This window comes from Carlito syrichta, unplaced genomic scaffold, assembly GCF_000164805.1.
Source record: "Carlito syrichta isolate Samal-C Ts95f unplaced genomic scaffold, Tarsius_syrichta-2.0.1 Scaffold307240, whole genome shotgun sequence".
In the NCBI taxonomy this organism is placed as follows: domain Eukaryota; kingdom Metazoa; phylum Chordata; class Mammalia; order Primates; family Tarsiidae; genus Carlito; species Carlito syrichta.
The window spans coordinates 554,839-571,858 of NW_007251336.1; the positions used below are offsets into that span (position 1 = coordinate 554,839).

Here is a 17,020-nt window from a genome sequence, read left to right on the forward strand (position 1 = left end):
GCAGCCTCGACCCGCTGGGCTCCGGCGATCCTTCTACCTCAGCCTTCCGAGTAGCCAGAACTACAGGTGCGCACTACCACACCCTGCTGATTTTTTGATTTATTGTAGAGATGAGGTCTTGCCAAGTTGCCCAGGCAGGTCTCGATCCCGCGGGCTCAGGCAGTCCACTCACCTCAGCTTCTCAAGGCACAGGATTATAGGCTGAGCCACTGAGCCTGGCTTCTCTTGGGTTTTCAAGGTACACAATCATGTCATCAGCAAAGAGGGATAACTTGACTTCCTCTTTTCCTATTTGGATACCCCTGGTCGCCTTCTCTTTTCTGATTGCTCTAGCTAGGACTTCGAATACTACATTGAACAGGAGGGGAGAGAGTGGGCATCCTTGTCTTGTTCCAGTGTTCACGGGAAATGGTTCCAATTTTTGTCTGTTTAGGAGTATACTAGCTGTGGGTTTCTTATAGATGACTTTTGCTATTTTGAGGTATGTTCCTTGTATGCCTAGGTGTTCAAGGGTTTTTATCAGGAAGGGGTGCTGGATTTTATCAAAAGCTTTTTCTGCATCTAATGATATAATCATGTGGTTTTTGTTCTGACATCTGCTGATATATTTAATTACATTTATTGTCTTGTGAATGTTGAACCAGCCTTGTGTCCCAGGGATGAAGCCTACTTGGTCATGATGGATGATTTTTGAGATGTGTTGTTGAATCCGGTTTGCTAGGATCTTGTTGAGAATTTTAGCATCTATGTTTATCAAAGATATTGGCCTGTAGTTCTCTTTCTTTGTTGGGTCTTTATCTGGCTTGGGTATCAATGTGATGTTAGCTTCATAGAATGATTTGGAGATGGTTCCATCTTTCTCAATCGCCTGGAATACTTTCAGTAGGATAGGTATCAGCTCCTCCTTAAATGTCTTATAGAATTTTGCTGGAAAGCCATCTGGTCCAGGACTTTTTTTTTGTAGGTAGTTTTCTTATTACATAGTCAATTTCCTTGATTGTTATTTGTCTATTTAGGGTCTCGATTTCTTCTTGTTTCAACCTAGGCAGGTTGTGAGATATCATTTCCTTAAGTTTTTCCAGTTTGTTTCCATATAAGTGTACATAATAGTCTCTAATGATCTTTTGTATTTCTTCTGGGTCAGATGTGACTTCATCTTTTGTGTTTCTGATTGTATTTATTTGGGCATTTTCTCTTTTTTTCTTGGTTAGTCTAGCTAAGGGACCATCGATCTTGTTTATCCTTTCAAAGAACCAGCTTTTGGTTTCATTGATTTTTTGTATTATCTTTTTGTCTTCTATGTCCTGAATTTGGGCTTTTATTTTGGTGATCTGGATTCTTCTGCTTCAGTTAGGGTTTTGGTGGTCTTGCTTTTCCAGCTTCCTAAGGTGACTTGTTAGGCTGTTGATTTGTGATCCTTCCATTTTCTTCATGTGCGTTTGTAGGGATATGAATTCCCCTCTTATTACTGCTTTCATGGCGTCCCAGAGATTTTGGTAAGATGTCTCTTCATTTTCATTTGTTTCCAGGTATCTTTTGATCTCTGTTTTGATTTCATTGTTGACCCAGGAGTTGTTTAGCATCATGCTGTTTAGTGTCCATGTCTTTGTGGGTTTGTGGGGAAGCTTGTTGGTGTTGATGTTCATTTTTATTCCACTGTGGTCTGAGAAGGTGCATGACAAAATTTCGATCTTTTGAAATTTGTTTATGCTTGATTTATGGCCAAGTATGTGGTCGATCTTAGAGTACGTTCCCTGTGGTGCTGAGTATAATGTGTATTCTGTGTATAAACACTAATTCTACAAATTTTCTTTACTGCTTTAGCTCAACTCCACACATTTTTTTCTAGCTACAAGATAAGTTAGTAAATAGAATTTCTTAGCTGGACAGTATTCTCTTTTATAAGCTTAATTAGGATTCTATAAGTAAAAAATGAGAGGAGAAATGAGTATTGGAATAGGAACCTAGCAATGTCTGCCATGGATGCAATTTTTAAAATCAAGCTACATGCTGGAAAATGTCATTGTTACAAATCTACAGTCTGCCTAAACCATTGCATGTCACATGGGCACATCTGCTTGCTTTTGGGGGTTGATAAATTTGCCTTAAGTTTATTTTTAAATTTTCCTTTAATTTTTGCTATATGGTCAGCAGGTAGTAAAAGCTAAAATGAGGTTTTTCAAAGTTTTTTATTAGCAACCCATATGTTTTTTTTAATTTGTTTTGTTTTTGTGTTGGAGTCTCACTCTGTCACCCAGGCTGGAGTGCAGTGCCTGCTGGGCTCAGGCGATCCTTCCATCTCAGTCTTCCAAATAACTGAAACTACATATGCATGTCACCACACCTGGCTAATTTTTTTTTATTGTAGAGGCGAGGTCTTGCCAAGTTGTCTATACTGGACTTGAACCCCTGGGCTCAGGCAGGCTACCTGGCCGTTTATCTTTTTGTTGTGGAAAATTTTAAGCATATTCAAAAGTTGATGGGTTTTATTGAGCCTCTATGTATTCATTCTTTCAGTAATTATCATCAGGTGATCAGTCTTTTTTCCCCTATAACCCTCCCCATACCCACATTATTTAAAAGCAAATCTCAGAATTGTTTTATTCACAAATACTTTGGCATGTATCTTTAGAAGGTAAAGTCTCTTTTATTTTTTAAAAACATAATCACAGTGCCATTGGTATCCCTTAAAAATTAGCAGTAATTCATTAATATCATGAGATATCCAGTGTTCAACTTTAGATTTTCTAACAAATTTTTTCCTCTATAGTATGTTTCAGTCAGATTCTAAACAAGTTTCATTGAAATAATCCATATTTTGTGACTTACTAAGTTATGTGAAATCTGTGACATTATCAAGGGGAAAACTGTAGAAATATGCATTTCTCATTATCATAATGAAAACATTAATTATAATTAAGCTTGGGAGAATTTAGTTACTTATTTTCCCTGTTTATTGTATGCTATATTGTTTTGAATGTTAGAAATCCGTTCTTGAGAAATGATAACTTAAAGTTATTTATTATCCTTCTATATACCATGCAGTGCTAGTTGAAGAATACAGTGGTGAGCAAGGTAGATGTTCTTCTCTATTGTTTAATCATTTTAAGGAATAGTGTTTTGGTCTCATAATTTAAAACTTTAATTCTTGTCTTCTTTTTGAGTGGGGCGTCTCACTCTTTTGTCCAGGCTGGAATGCAGTGGCATGATCACAGCTTACCACAGCTTTAACCTCCTGGGCTTAGGGATCCTCCCATTTCAGCTTCCTGAGTAACTCGGACTGCAGGCACATGCTACCACACCTGGTTAATTTTTTAATTTTCTGTAGAGACCAGGTCTTATATGTTGACCAGGCTGGTCTTGAACTCTGGAACTCAAGCAGTCCTCTCACCTTGGCCTCCCAAAGTGCTGGGATTCCTAGTCTAATTCTTGTCTTTTTCTAGGCTAGACATGGATAAACTGTTTTTTGATTTTTGTGCTTTTTTTTTGAGTTGGGCTCTTACTCTGTTTGCCCAGGCTGGAGTGCAGTAGCACGCTCACCACCACCGCAGCCTCAACCTACTGGGCTCAGGTGATCCTTCTGTCTCAGCCTTCCAAGTAGCTGGAACTACAGGCATGCGCCACCATGCTCGGCTAATGTTTTGATTTATTGTAGAGATGAGGTCTTGCCAAGTTGCCCAGGCTGGTTTTGAACTCGTGGGCTCAGGCAGTCATTTTACCTCAGCCTCCCAAAGTGCTGGGATTATAGGTGTGAACCACCATGCCTGGCTGATTTTGTTCATTTTTATATAAAACAAAAGCAACCTATGCTTGAAGCATCAGTGTGCTAGGTGCTATGTTTTTTATTTCTATTTTTAAAATATCCATTCTAATTTGTGTAAAACAAAGTCCTTGCCTTCAGATAGCTTAAAATTTAGTAGAAGAGATACATTCATTAGAAAATAATAATAGCTAGTTGAATATTGTATTTCTTATATCATTTGACTTGACTTTTTTTTGTTTAACTGGATTTTTCTCTGTGTTTTATGACTGCATCTCACAGGAGAGTCTTATAGATGCAAGTGAAGACAGCCAGCTAGAAGCAGCCATCCGAGCCTCGTTACAAGAGACACATTTTGATTCAACACAAACAAAACAGGATAGCCGCTCAGATGAAGAATCTGAATCTGAACTTTTTTCTGGCAGTGAGGAGTTCATATCCGTTTGTGGCTCCGATGAAGAAGAGGAAGTAGAGAATCTTGCCAAGTCCAGAAAGTCTCCCCACAAAGATTTGGGGCATAGAAAAGAGGAGAACAGAAGGCCACTTACTGAGCCCCCAGCCAGAACTGAGCCTGGAACAGCCACAAACCACCAAGGATTGCCAGCAGTGGATTCAGAAATACTGGAGCTGTCACCTGAAAAATCAGATGGAATAGTGGAGGGGGTAGATGTAAATGGTGAGTTACATTATAAACTTTATACAGCTTGAATATTAGGCCAGGTGTGGTGGCACACTCCTGTACTTGGGAGGCTGAGGCAGGAGGATTGCTTGAGCCCAGGAGTTCTAGATCAGCTTGAATAATACATTGAGATCCTCCCTATCTCTTGTTAAGTGAATCTTCTATCTTAAGCTTCCGTGTTTGTTTTTTTTTTAACCTACCCTTTAGGACCAAAAGCACAGCTGATGTTACGGTACCCAGATGGAAAAAGGGAACAGATCACTCTTCCAGAGCAAGCTAAACTGCTAGTAAGTATAGGCATACCTTGGAAATATTTTGGGTTCTGTTCCAGACCACTACAATAATGTCAGTCACATGCCTTTTTTTTTTTTTTGGTTTCCCGTGCATATGAAAGTTATCTTAGCATTATTCTGTAGCATTATGTTTTTTAAAAAATGTGTACACTCTAGTTTACTGCTAAAAAATGCTGACAAGCATCTGAGCCTTGAGCAATTCACAATCTTTTTGCTGGAGGAGGTTCTTGCCTCCATGTGGATGACTGCTGACTGTGATCAGGGTGGTAGTTGCTGAAGATTGAGATGGCTGTGGCAATTTCTTAAAATAAGACAATAGTGAAGTTTGCTGCATTGTTTGATTCCTCCTTTCATGAAAGATTTCTCTTTAGCACATATTGCTGTTTGACAGCATTTTATCTACCGTAGTTTTTCAAAACTGGAGTTTTGACGGAGTTTTGAAAGGTGAGTGTGGTGGCTTACACCTGTAATCCCAGCACTTTGGAAGGCCAAGGCTGGAGGAGTGCTTGAGCCCAGGAATTTGAGACTTGTCTCAAAAATAACAAAACAAAATAACACTGGAGTCAGTCCTTTTAAACCCTGCTGCTGCTCTATCAAGTTTATGTAATATTCTAAATCCTCTTGTCAACAGTACTCAAAGCATTTTCACCAGGAGTCAGTTCCATCTCAGAAAGCCACTTTCCTTGCTAGTCCACAGAGACAACTCTTTATCTGTTCAAGTTTGATCATCAGATTGCAGTAATTCAGTCACATCTTCAGGTTTTACTTAATTCTAGTTTTATTGCTGTTTCTGCTACATTTGCAGTTTTAACTTCCTCCACTGAAGTCTTGAACCCCTCAAAGTCATTCATGAGAGTTGGAGTCAACTTCTTCCAACTCCTGTTAACGAATTGTGAAAGTTCACAATTCCTAATGTTTTTTTTTTTGAGTAGGAGTTTTACTCTGTCGCCCAGACTGGAGTGCTGCGGCATACTCAGCCACCATAGCCTCGACCTGCTGGGCTCAGGTGATCCTTCTGCCTAAGCCTTCCAAGTAGCTGGAACCACAGGCATGCACCACCACACTGGCTAATTTTTTTGATTTACTGTAGAGATGAGGTCTCGCCAAGTTGCCTGGGCTGATCTTGAACCCCTGGACTTAGGCAATTCTCTTGCCTTCAACTCCCGAAGTGCTGGGATTACAGGCGTGAGCACCTGGCTGTGAATGTTCTTAATGGCATCTAGAATCAGGACTCTTTTTAAAAAAGGTTTTGGATTTACTTTTCCCAGGTCCATCTGAGGAATCTCTATGTATGGCAGTTGTAGACTTATGTAATTCCTTTTTTTTGGAGTCAGGGTGGGGTGCGGTGGCACCATTACAGCTTACTACAGCCTTGACCTTCTTGGCTTAGGTGAACCTCACACCTCAGCCTCTCGGGTAGCTGGGAGTACAGGCATGCATCAACATGCCTGACTAATTTTTAAATTTTTTGTGCAGAGAAGATATCTCTGTTCCCAGGCTTGTTTCAAACTCCTGGACTCAAGCAGTCCTTCCACCTCGGCCTCCAAAAGTGCTGGGTGGGATTTCAGGCATGAGCCACCATACCCAGACTTGAAATATAATATCTTAAATAATGAGACTTAAAAGTTGAAATAACTCCTTCATCCATGGGCTGCAGAATAGATGTTGTATTAATAGGCATGAAAACAACATTCATCTCCTTGTACATTTTTATCAGACCTCTTGGGTGACTAGGTGTCTTATCAATCAGCAGTAATGTGTTGAAAGGAATCTTTTTTTCTGAGTAGTAGGTCTCAACTGTGGGCTTAAAATATTCAGTAAACAATACTGTAAACAGATGTGCTGTCATCCAGGCTTTGTTGTTCCATTTCTAGAGCACAGGTAGAGTAGATTTAACGTGGTTCTTAAGGGCCCTAGGATTTCCTAAATGTTAAATGAGTGTTGGCTTGACTTAAAAGTCACCAGCTGCATTAAAGTCAATCTGTCCTTTAAAGTTTTGAAGCCAGGCATTGACTTCTCTCTAGCTGTGAAAATACTTGGTGGCATCTTCTAGTAGAAGACTGTTTCATATATGTGAAATCTGTTGTTTAGTGTAGCCACCTTTATTGGTTTTCTTAACTAGATCTAGATAACTTGATGCAGCTTCTATATCAGCACTTGCTGTCTCATTTTTCACTTTAGTGTTATGGAGACAGCTTCTTTCTTTAAACTTTATGAGCCAACCTCAGCTAGCTTCCAACTTTTCTTCTACAGCTTCCTCACCTCTATCGGCTTTCATAGAATTGAAGAGTTAGGGTCTTGCTCTGTGTTAAACTTCGGCTTAAGAGATGTTATAATTGGTTTTATCCTCTCTGCAGACCACTCAAACTTTTGCCATATCAGCCATAAAACTGTTTTTACTTTCTTATCATTTGTGTGTTCACTGGAATCACACTTTTAAATTTCCTTCAAAAACTTTTCCTCTGCATTCATGACTTTGCTGTTTGATGCAAGAAGCCTAATTTTGTGCTTATTTTAACTTTCTTTTTTTTTTGTAGTTTTTGTTTTCTTTTTTTGTTTGTTTTTTGTTTTTGAGTCGAAGTCTCACTCTGTTGTCCAGGCTGGAGTGCAATGGCACGCTCACGGCCACCGCAGCCTCAACCTACTGGACTCCAGTGATCCTTCCACCTCAGCCTTTCAAGTAGCTGGAACCACAGGCATGTACCACCATGCCTGGCTAATATTTTTTTTAATTGTAGAGACGCGGTCTCGCCAAGTTGCCTAGGCTGGTCTTGAGCAACCTGAGCTCAGGCAATCCTCTTGCCTCTACCTTCCAAAATGCTGGGTTTATAGGCTTGAGCCACTGTGCCTAGCCTTTTTTTTTTTTTTTTTTAATGTGGGGTACAATTCAGGATTAGCTTTTCAAATAGTCATCATACAGGTAAAGTTCGGACCTCTCTTTGGTCCCCACTTTGCCTGGTTTGAGATCAGGTATGCTTATTCATCAAAAAATGTCTCCCCTGCCATCCCCATCCTACTGCCAATCCCTTTCTTAAAAGTATTATGGTTATTGTTCATATTTCACTTATAAGTGAGAACAAATGGTACTCTTTCCTTTGTTTCTGTGATAATCACTGATTATGATAGACTCTAAATCCATCCAAGTTGCTGTGAAGTCCATATGTTTGTCCTTCTTTATGGCTGCATAATATTTCATTGTGTATATGTACCACTTTTTAAAAATCTAGTCCAGTTTCAGTGGGCAGCATGGTTGTTTCCATGTTTTTGCTATTGTGAATAGTGCTGCAATAAACAGGTGTGTGCAGGTATCTTTTTTATAGAATGATTTGAGTTCCTCTGGGTATATTCCCAGAAGAGGGATTGCTGGGTCATATGGAAGGTCATTTTCTAGTTCTTTCAGAAATTGCCACACTGTTTTCCAAAACAATTGCGTTAGCTTGCATTCCCACCAGCAATAAAGTGTTCCTTTTTCTCTGCATCCTTGCCATCATCTGTTGTTATTTGTTTTCTTGATGATGGCCATTCTTACTAGGGTTAGGTGGTATCTCAGTGTGGTTTTGATTTGCATTTTAGCGAGGCTGAGCACTTTTTCATGTATCTATTGGCTGCCCGTATATCTTCTTTTGAGAAGTGTCTATTCATGTCTTGCCCACTTTTTATTGGGACTTTTTTTCCTCTTGGCATGTTTGAGTTCTGTGTAGATCCTGGATGTTAGGCCTTTGTCAGATATTCAGTTGGCAAATATTTTTCCCCATTCTGTGTCTCCCTGCTCTCTTGATAGTTTCTTTTGCTTTGCAGAAGCTTTTCAGTTTGATGAAGTCTCACTTGTCTATCTTATGTCTTATGGCCTGGGCACTTAGGGTTTTTTTGGTCAGGAATTGGTTGCCAGTTCCAATTTTCATAAGGGTGTCTCACACATTTTGTAAGGTTCTCATGGTTTGAACTTTTATGTTTAGGTCTTTGATCCATTTATAGTTGATTTTTGTGTATGGTGATAGGTAGGCATCCTGTTTAAATCTTCTGCATGTGACCAGCCAGTTTTCCCAGCACTATTTGCCAAATAGGTTCTCCTCTTCCCAGTGGTGGTTGTTGGAGGATTTGTCAAAGTTGAATTGGGACCAGGCACAGTGATTCATGCCTGTAATCCCAGCACTTTGGAAGGCTGAGGTGAGAGGATTGCCTGAGCCCACAGGTTCAATATCAGCCTGGGCAACTTGGCGAGACCTCATCTCTACAATAAATTTAAAAAAAATTAGCCGGGCATGGTGGCATGCACCTGTTGTTTCAGCTACTAGGAAGACTGAGGTGGAAGGATCGCCTGAGCCCAGCAGGTCAAGGCTGCAGTGGCCATGAGCGTGCCACTGTGCTCCAGCCTGGGTGGACAGAGTGAGACTCTGACTCAAAACAAAAAAAGAATTGATTGAGAAATTGAGGTTTGTTTCCGGAATCGTTATCTTGTTCCATTGGTCTGTATACCTGTTCTTGTACCGATACCAGGCTATTTTGATTATTACAGCCTTATAGTAAAGTTTGGAGTCTGGAAGTGTGATACTTCTGGCTTTGTTTCTTTTATTAAGGATTGTTTTGGCTGTTCGTGGTCATTTATGTTTTCATCTGTATTGTCATTTCCAGATCTGAGATAATGATGTTGGTAATTTAACGGGTATTGCGTTGAATCTGTAGATTGCCTTTGGTAGGATGGACATCTTAGCAGTGTTGATTCTTCCTATCCATGAGCATGGAATATTTTTCTGTTTGTTTGTGTCTTGGATTTCTTGGCAGGTGTTTGTAGTTTTCATTGTAAAGGTCTTTCACTTCTCTGGTTAGGAAGATGCCAAGGTATTTCATATTTTTTTGTGGTCATTGTGAATGAGATTTTGCTGTTTATTTGGTTCTCTGCCTGCTTGTTGGAGTATAAGAATGTGACTGTCTTTTGCACATTTATTTTGTACCCCAAGACTTTGCCAAAGTGGAAAGTTAAGTTATCCTTCTTTGCTGATATGATCCTATAGCTTGAAAATCCAAGAAAACCTGTCAAAAACCTGCTTGCACTGTGGTTCTTGTTTTTACATCTGTTGATGTATTTAATTACATTTATGGTCTTGTGGCTGTTGGACCAGCCCTGCATCCTGAGGATGAAGCCTACTTGGTCATAGTGGATGATTTTTGAGATGTGTTGTTGGATCCGATTTGCTAGAATGTTGTTGAGAATCTTTGCATCTATGTTCATTAGGGATATTGGCCTGTAGTTTTTTGTTGTTGTTGTTGAATCTTTACCTGATTTAGATGTCAGTGTGATGTTAACTTTGTAAAATGATTTGGGGAGAATTCCATCTTTCTCAATTGCCTGAAATACTTTCAATAGGATTGGTATCAGCTCCTCCTTATACTTTTGTAGAATTCTGCTGGAAACCTGTCCTGTCCAGGGCGCTTTTTTTGTAGGTAGTTTTCTTATGACAGAGTCAATTTTCTTGGTTGTTATTGGTCTATTTAGTGTCTCAGTGTCTTCTTATTTCAACCTTGGGAGGTTGTGTGATGTTAGAAAGTCCTTCATTTCATTTAGGTTATCAAGTTTGTTTCCATACAGGTGTGCATAATAATCTTTGATAATCTTCTGTATTTCTTCGAGGTCAGTTGTGATTTGATCTTTTGCATTTCTGATTGTGTTTATTTGAGCTTTTTGTCTTTTTTTCTTGGTCATTCTGGCCAGGGGTCATCAATCTTGCCAATCTTTCAAAGAACCAGCTTTTTATTTTGTTGATTTTTTTTTTTCTATGATATTTTTGTCTTCTGTGTCCTATATTTGGGCTTTTACTTTGGTAATCTGGATTCTTCTGCTAAAGTTAGGGTTTTGGTGGTCTTGTCTTTTCAGCCCCCTTAGGTGATTTGTTAGGCTGTTAACTTGTGACCTTTCCATTTTCTTGATGTGTGTTTGCAGAGATATAAATTCCCCTCTTAGAACTGTTTTTGTGGTATCACAGAGGTTTTGGTAAGATGTTTCTTCATTTTCATTTGTTTCCAGATATCTTTTAATTTCTGTTTTGATTTCAGTGTTGACCCAGTAGTTGTTCAGCATCATGCTGTTTAGTGTCCATGTCTTTGTGGGTTTTGGAGAAATTGTGTTGGTGTTGATATTTATTTACTTTTATTCCACTGTGGTCTGAGAAGGTGCATGGCAATATTTCAACCTTATGGAATTTGTTTATGCTTGATTTATGGTGGAGGATGTGATCAATCTTGGAGAGTACATTCCATGTAGTAGTGAGTAGAATGTATATTCTGTGATTGTTGGGTGGAATATTCTGTAGATATCTATTAAGTCCATTTGGTCGAGTGTCAAGTTGAGGTTTCGGATCACTTTGTTGATTTTTTTTTTTTTTTGCCTTGATGATCTATCTAGTGTTGTTAGTGAGATATTTAAGTCCCCAGCTGTAATAATGTTAGAATAAATGTCTTTTTTTAGTTTACTTAGTAGTTGCTTTATAAATGCTGGTGCTTCTGTGTTGGGTGTATATATGTTTAGGATTGATATTTCTTGTTGATGGATTGAACCTTTTATCATTATGTAGTGTCCTTTTGTATATTTTTAAATTTTGGATAGCTTAAAGATTGTTTTGTCTGATATTAAGATCGCAACTCCTGCCTTCTTTTGTGATCCATTTGCCTGGAAACTCACTTTCCATCCTTTAACTTTGAGTCTGTATGCATCCCTTGTGATGAGTTGAGTTTCCTGGATGCAACAAATAATTGGATCATGTTTTTTTTTAATCTAGTTTGCCATCTTTTCAATGGTGCATTTAGTCCTTTCTCATTAAGCCTGATTTTTTTTTTTTTTGAGTTGGAGTCTCACTCTGTCACCCAGATTGGAGTGCAGTGGCTGCTCCTGGTCACTGCAGCCTCAACCTGCAGGGATCCGGCGATCCTTCTGTCTCAGCCTTCCAAGTAACTGGAACTACAGGCACACACTATCACGCCCAGCTAATTTTTTGATTTATTGTAGAAATGAGGTCTCGCCAAGTTGCCCAGGCGGGTCTCGGACCCACGGACTCAGGCAATCCACTCACTTCAGCCTCCCAAAGTACTAGGATTACAGGCTGAGCCACCGAGCCCGGCTAAGGCTGATTATTGAAATGTGATTGTTTATCCCTGTCATGAGGCTCTTATAAAGCTTTTTCTTTGCTTTCTTTTAGCTTTGGGGTTGATGTATGTGTGTGTTTTCAGGTTTGCTGTTGGGATGTATTGTCTGTTGATTCTGTGTTCTGCTGTTCTCATAGGAAGTGTGTGGTCATTCTTTTTTTTCTTTCTTCTGTGCTTAATATCTTTTAAAGTGTCTCCTATTAAACTGGTCTGGAAACTGCATAATCTCTTAGGGATTGGATGTCTGGGAAGGATTTTAATTCTCCATTGCTGATGAAGCTGAGCTTGTCTAGGTAGGAAATTCTTCATTGAAATTGTTTATCTTTGAGGACTTTGAATATTGGTCTCCAGTCCTTTCTAGCTTGTAGTGTTTCTGCCAGTAGGTCTGCTGCTATTCTGATTGGTTTTTCCTGGTAGGTAGTCTGATTTTTCTCTCTTGCTGCCTTTAGGACTTTTTTTTTTTTTCTAAGTTGGAGTCTCACTCTGTTGCCCAGACTGGAGTACGGTGGCCACTCCCGGCCACTGCAGCCTCGACCTACTGGGCTCTGGCGATCCTTCTGCCTCAGCCTTCCAAGTAACTGGAACTGCAGGTGCGCGCTACCACGCCCAGCTAATTTTTTGATTTATTGTAGAGATGAGGTCTCGCCAAGTTGCCCAGGTGGGTCTTGAACCAGCGGGCGCAGGCAATCCACTCACCTCGGCCTCCCAAAGTGTGGGATTACAGGCTGAGCCACCGAGCCCGTCTGGGACTTTTTTGTGCCTACTTTGTGTAGGTAAATTACTACGTGCCTGGGGATTGGTCTTCTCATTGGATGCCTTGTGGGGGTTCTCTGTATCTCTTGTGTTTGTGTGGTCACATCTCTAGTGAGATGCGGAAAGTTTTCTTGGATAACCTCCTGGAATACGTGCTCCAGTGTGTTCTCCATTTCCCTTTCTTCTTCTGGGATACTAGTCAGGCATAGGTTTGACCTCTTGATATAATTGCACATCTCTTGGAAGCTTTTTTCTTTCTTCTGAGTTTTCTTTCTATGTTTTTACAGATAAGATTAATTTCATGTTTTTGGTCTTCAAGTTCTGAGATTCTTCTGCTTGATTAAATCTGCTTTCCATGCTGGAAATGAGAATGAGTCTGACTAGCTTAGCTTAGCCTGTGAATGAGTCCCCTTGAGTCGGACACACCTGATCATTCGCTGTGGCTGGAGATAATTCTGCTGATTCTTGAAGACTGTATTATAGAAATACAAATAGGATCTGGTTGCTGGTGCTAATCTCAGACTATCTCCCTGGCATAGTGCTTGGAAAGGAATAGAGATGACACAATGGAAAAAGCAATTGTTTATCACTTTTTTTTTTGAGAAGTTTGGTTATGAAACTAGATGGGAAAATAGGTAGTAGTGAAAGAGGAAAAGGTTACTGGAGACTGAGCATGTTGAGGTCTGATGGAAGCATCTGTAGAGAAGGGGATGTTGGAGAAACTTATACAGTGGAATATTTTGTAATGATATGGTATATAAGAAGGCAAGAAGGGATTCAGTGCACAGGTGGCAGAATTGGCCATAGGTAGAGTGAAGGACATATCTTCCTTAATTAAAGGAAAACTGATCAAATAAAATGTTTAAAAATGGGAACAGTAATTTTGTAAATAGTGATTGAGTTTGTTAATTGGTGAGATAATGATAACCCTGTATATTTCAATGTCACTTAATGGCTCTAATTTATTGAATACAGATTTATCATCTCCCCCATCCAAAGGGTTATATTGGCCCTTCCACAAGGGTAAATTTCAGTTATCTTACACTTAGAGTTATCTTCAGTTAACTTACACTTACTATCTTTTCTAATATGGCAAAAAAGAATGTTACATATTTCATTCATGAATATGCTCTTTTATTTCCATCTAACAGCTTTGTCTTTCTCTTGTTTTTCATAGGCTTTGGTGAAGCACGTCCAATCTAAAGGATATCCAAATGAACGTTTTGAACTTCTCACCAACTTTCCTCGCAGAAAACTGTCTCATCTGGACTATGACATTACATTACAAGAGGCAGGCCTTTGTCCTCAAGAGACTGTCTTTGTACAGGAAAGAAATTAACACCATGGCCTGACCTCTCTCAGCTTACCCCTTTTATCCCTTTTCCTGTGAGATACCATGTCACTAAGTATGCATTTTGGCTCATAGGACCACAGAGCCAAAGTTGGGCAAGCAAGTCACCTCCCTTCTCTTAATCTTATTTTCTTGTTCTCACCTGTAATTAATCTCCCCTCTTTCTTTTTTTTTCTTTTCCTCTCTTGTTTTCCTTTTTTTCCTCCACTTTCTTCTTTACTTAATCTGGTGACCAAATGAAAGTGTAAGGATAAGACCTCTCCTAGTACTAGCAGCAGGAAATGTGTGTTCCAGTAAGTGGTCTCTTGCACGGCACTTTTTTGGGATCAGATGTTAATGTTACTCCCCAGACTCCGTTGGCAAAGGAATGACTAGATTCAGAAGAAGGACAAACCTCCCTTTTTTGTAAGTTCCATTTTTAAAGAAGAAATTCTTTAACACGTGTTTTATTTTGTTCTTCGTGTAGGAAGTACTGTGTAACAAAACACCCAGGCTTTTGTTTACATGGAACAGGCATCCCTTATAACTATTGCTCATCATATTTAAAAAATTTTCAAAGGATTCCTATCTTCCCAGCTACAAGAGTTATTTCCATGATATGCATTATTGGCAGAATGAGTGTTAAATGTAGGGTGTATAGCATGGGGTGGCCTTTGATGTCCTAGTGTGAAACAGTTTTGTTCATTATTATTCTGTTAATTGTATTAGTCCTGCTAGTCCTAGAAAGGACATTAAGTGAGCATATTGTGGTGACTAGGATAGAAAGGTGCTTGCTGTTTTTGCCAGTACAGCATTTTAGTTCCTGTGGCCTCCTCCCTTGTCTGAGTCCACAATGATCTGTAGGAGGGCAGCCAGTCAATAATCATGCAATACAAATGTCTTGTAATTCTACCTACCATGGTTATTGATTGACCGTTGTTCTTTAAGGCATACTTAGGTATGTCCTTGGGGAAAAGAAAAACATGCAGCTGACCATGTTCCTTTGGTTAGAAATAATGATTAATTTTTTTACCCCTGGTTAGAATAGTCTTTGAAAGGCTCTGGTTACTGAATGCTCATAATTCCTCATGCTGTTTTCTTTCAGAAGATATCAAAACTGAAAGCCTCTCTCAGGGGAAGAACTTTAAACTCAATTCATAAGACAGCATTTAGTAATGGGAGTGGTGGATATTATCAGTAATCTTCAGATGCTGTAGGTTTTTTCTGCCAACAAAAGCCACATTCAAATTGTAGTTGATGAAAGCTTTTTCAGTATTATTTAGAAGAGGCCATTTTGAATCTATATAGTGCTACTTACGTATCAGCTTTACTCAATGCGCAATTCTTATTTTGAGCTGAAATAGAGTCCTCTGAAGATACAGTAATGGCAGAAATCAGAACTTTAACTTATTGTGAAATCATAATATAGAATGGACCTATTTTGTCAGTTGGGGATTTAGATTGATTCTTCTCGAGGACCATAAATTGCTATTGCTCAGAGACCGAACCATCTACTTGAAGATTGCTCTCTTGGCGACTGGGGGCTGGGGGGAAAAAGATGCTATATGTTGCTAGTACACAGTTATAGAATATCATTTCTAATGGTTGGATTTTGAGGGACCCTCCCTTAAGAATGAGTTATGTATCTCCTCAAGGAAATCATGGAAAATTCTGTTTATTCTTCAGTGAGTCCTTTTGAATTAATGTTCTTACATTTTTTCTAAGTCTGTGTAAGTGCTTATGTATAAGTATATAATTGTATAAATATTTATAAATATATTTATATAATTACAGTTTCATTTATACCTTGAGTCAAAGTTCTCTCTTTAGATTGGTGACTGAGTAATACCACTTAGGTATTTTTTTCATAGGCTCTTGAGGCTTAACTAGCAGCCTCTGATTTATTGAGGAAAGGTAGTTTTCATGTTAGTTCCTCGGTTGTGTCTCTGAATTTGGATAACATACTTGCTAGTTGAGGAATAGAGCTATGTACTATCAAACGTGCACTGGAGGGTAAAAAATTTGTTGGTAATGGACAAGGTAAAAATTCAGGGAGGGACAGGGTAAGAAGTGAGGTCTGCTCAGTTTTGTGCTCTGATGGCACCCATCTCTACTCCCAGCGCAGTTGCAGCTAAAGCCCCGATTGATCAAAAATGTGAAGGCAGGAATTTTTCCTATCGGACTTTGTTTCATTCTCTTTGCCTACTAGCTTCTCTGGGTAAAATATATTCAGAGAACCTGAGACAACATGTTCATTAATGAGACGATATAGTTCTTTTTAGTACGCTTGCATATACATTCATGAGAAGCCAAAGTGACTTTTTCAACTTGGGTTACTGTGAGACGATGAAGTGTATATATCTATGTAAAGTGATTTAAGTAAGAGACAGCATGATACATTCACCCAACTTAGATACAACTGGGATGTTCAGAGTACAAGATGCAGAGGACTTTATTTTAAGTCAGGAGTATAATTATCTTGGGATTGATATAGGGGTCTATGGGGGAGGAATTCTGGATTTTACATGGGAAGAGTAAATAAGGAGTATTGCCTTGCTCAAGAACTTAATCCACTTATGGAGTGTGCTTCTTTCAGTTTGCCTTATTTCCTCTGATCTTTGGGGAAGGGGTTTTATTGACTAGATTAACGAGATCAGTAAGTTTAATTAAAAATAGTTATTCATTGCAGGATTTGGAAACAGCTTGAAAGAGTTTAAAAGGCGGAAAGGAAAAGACCAAGACAGATTTTGAGAGGGACAAGAGAAAAATAGAGATGGAATGAAAGCTAGTGGGAAAAAAGTAAGAGGAATACTTTTTTGAATTTGATTTCGGAAGAAACCAGAGAAATGAAAGAAAAGTGCCAAATGAGGGAGGAACAGGGAACTAATGTCAAGTAACTGGCATGTGCAGGTACTTTATGTGCATTTTCTCCTTTAATCTTCCTGAGAACCCTACAAAATATATATTTTCCTCCATTTTATAGATCAAGAAGAAAACAAGTGCAGAGAACTTGTTCAGGGTGTCATAGCTAGTAAGTGGCAAATCAAAATTGGATCCCAGAGTTCATG

At 39.1% G+C, this 17,020-nt stretch overlaps 1 protein-coding gene across 2 annotated transcripts in view; it reads left to right on the forward strand.

Moving 5' to 3' along the window:
* UBXN7 (UBX domain protein 7) overlaps window positions 1–15,399 on the forward strand; it is a 67,787-nt gene extending 52,388 nt beyond the window's left edge. The window contains exons 9-11 of one of the 2 annotated variants that reach the window (XM_008064236.1): window positions 4,043–4,436; window positions 4,647–4,726; window positions 13,800–15,399. In XM_008064236.1, the coding sequence (XP_008062427.1) occupies window positions 4,043–4,436; window positions 4,647–4,726; window positions 13,800–13,961 (636 nt within the window). In that variant the 3' untranslated portion in view covers window positions 13,962–15,399. The remainder of the gene's footprint in view (window positions 1–4,042; window positions 4,437–4,646; window positions 4,727–13,799) is intronic. The other variant, XM_021715645.1, reaches the window with a different exon arrangement.
* The last annotated feature ends 1,621 nt before the right edge of the window (window positions 15,400–17,020 follow it).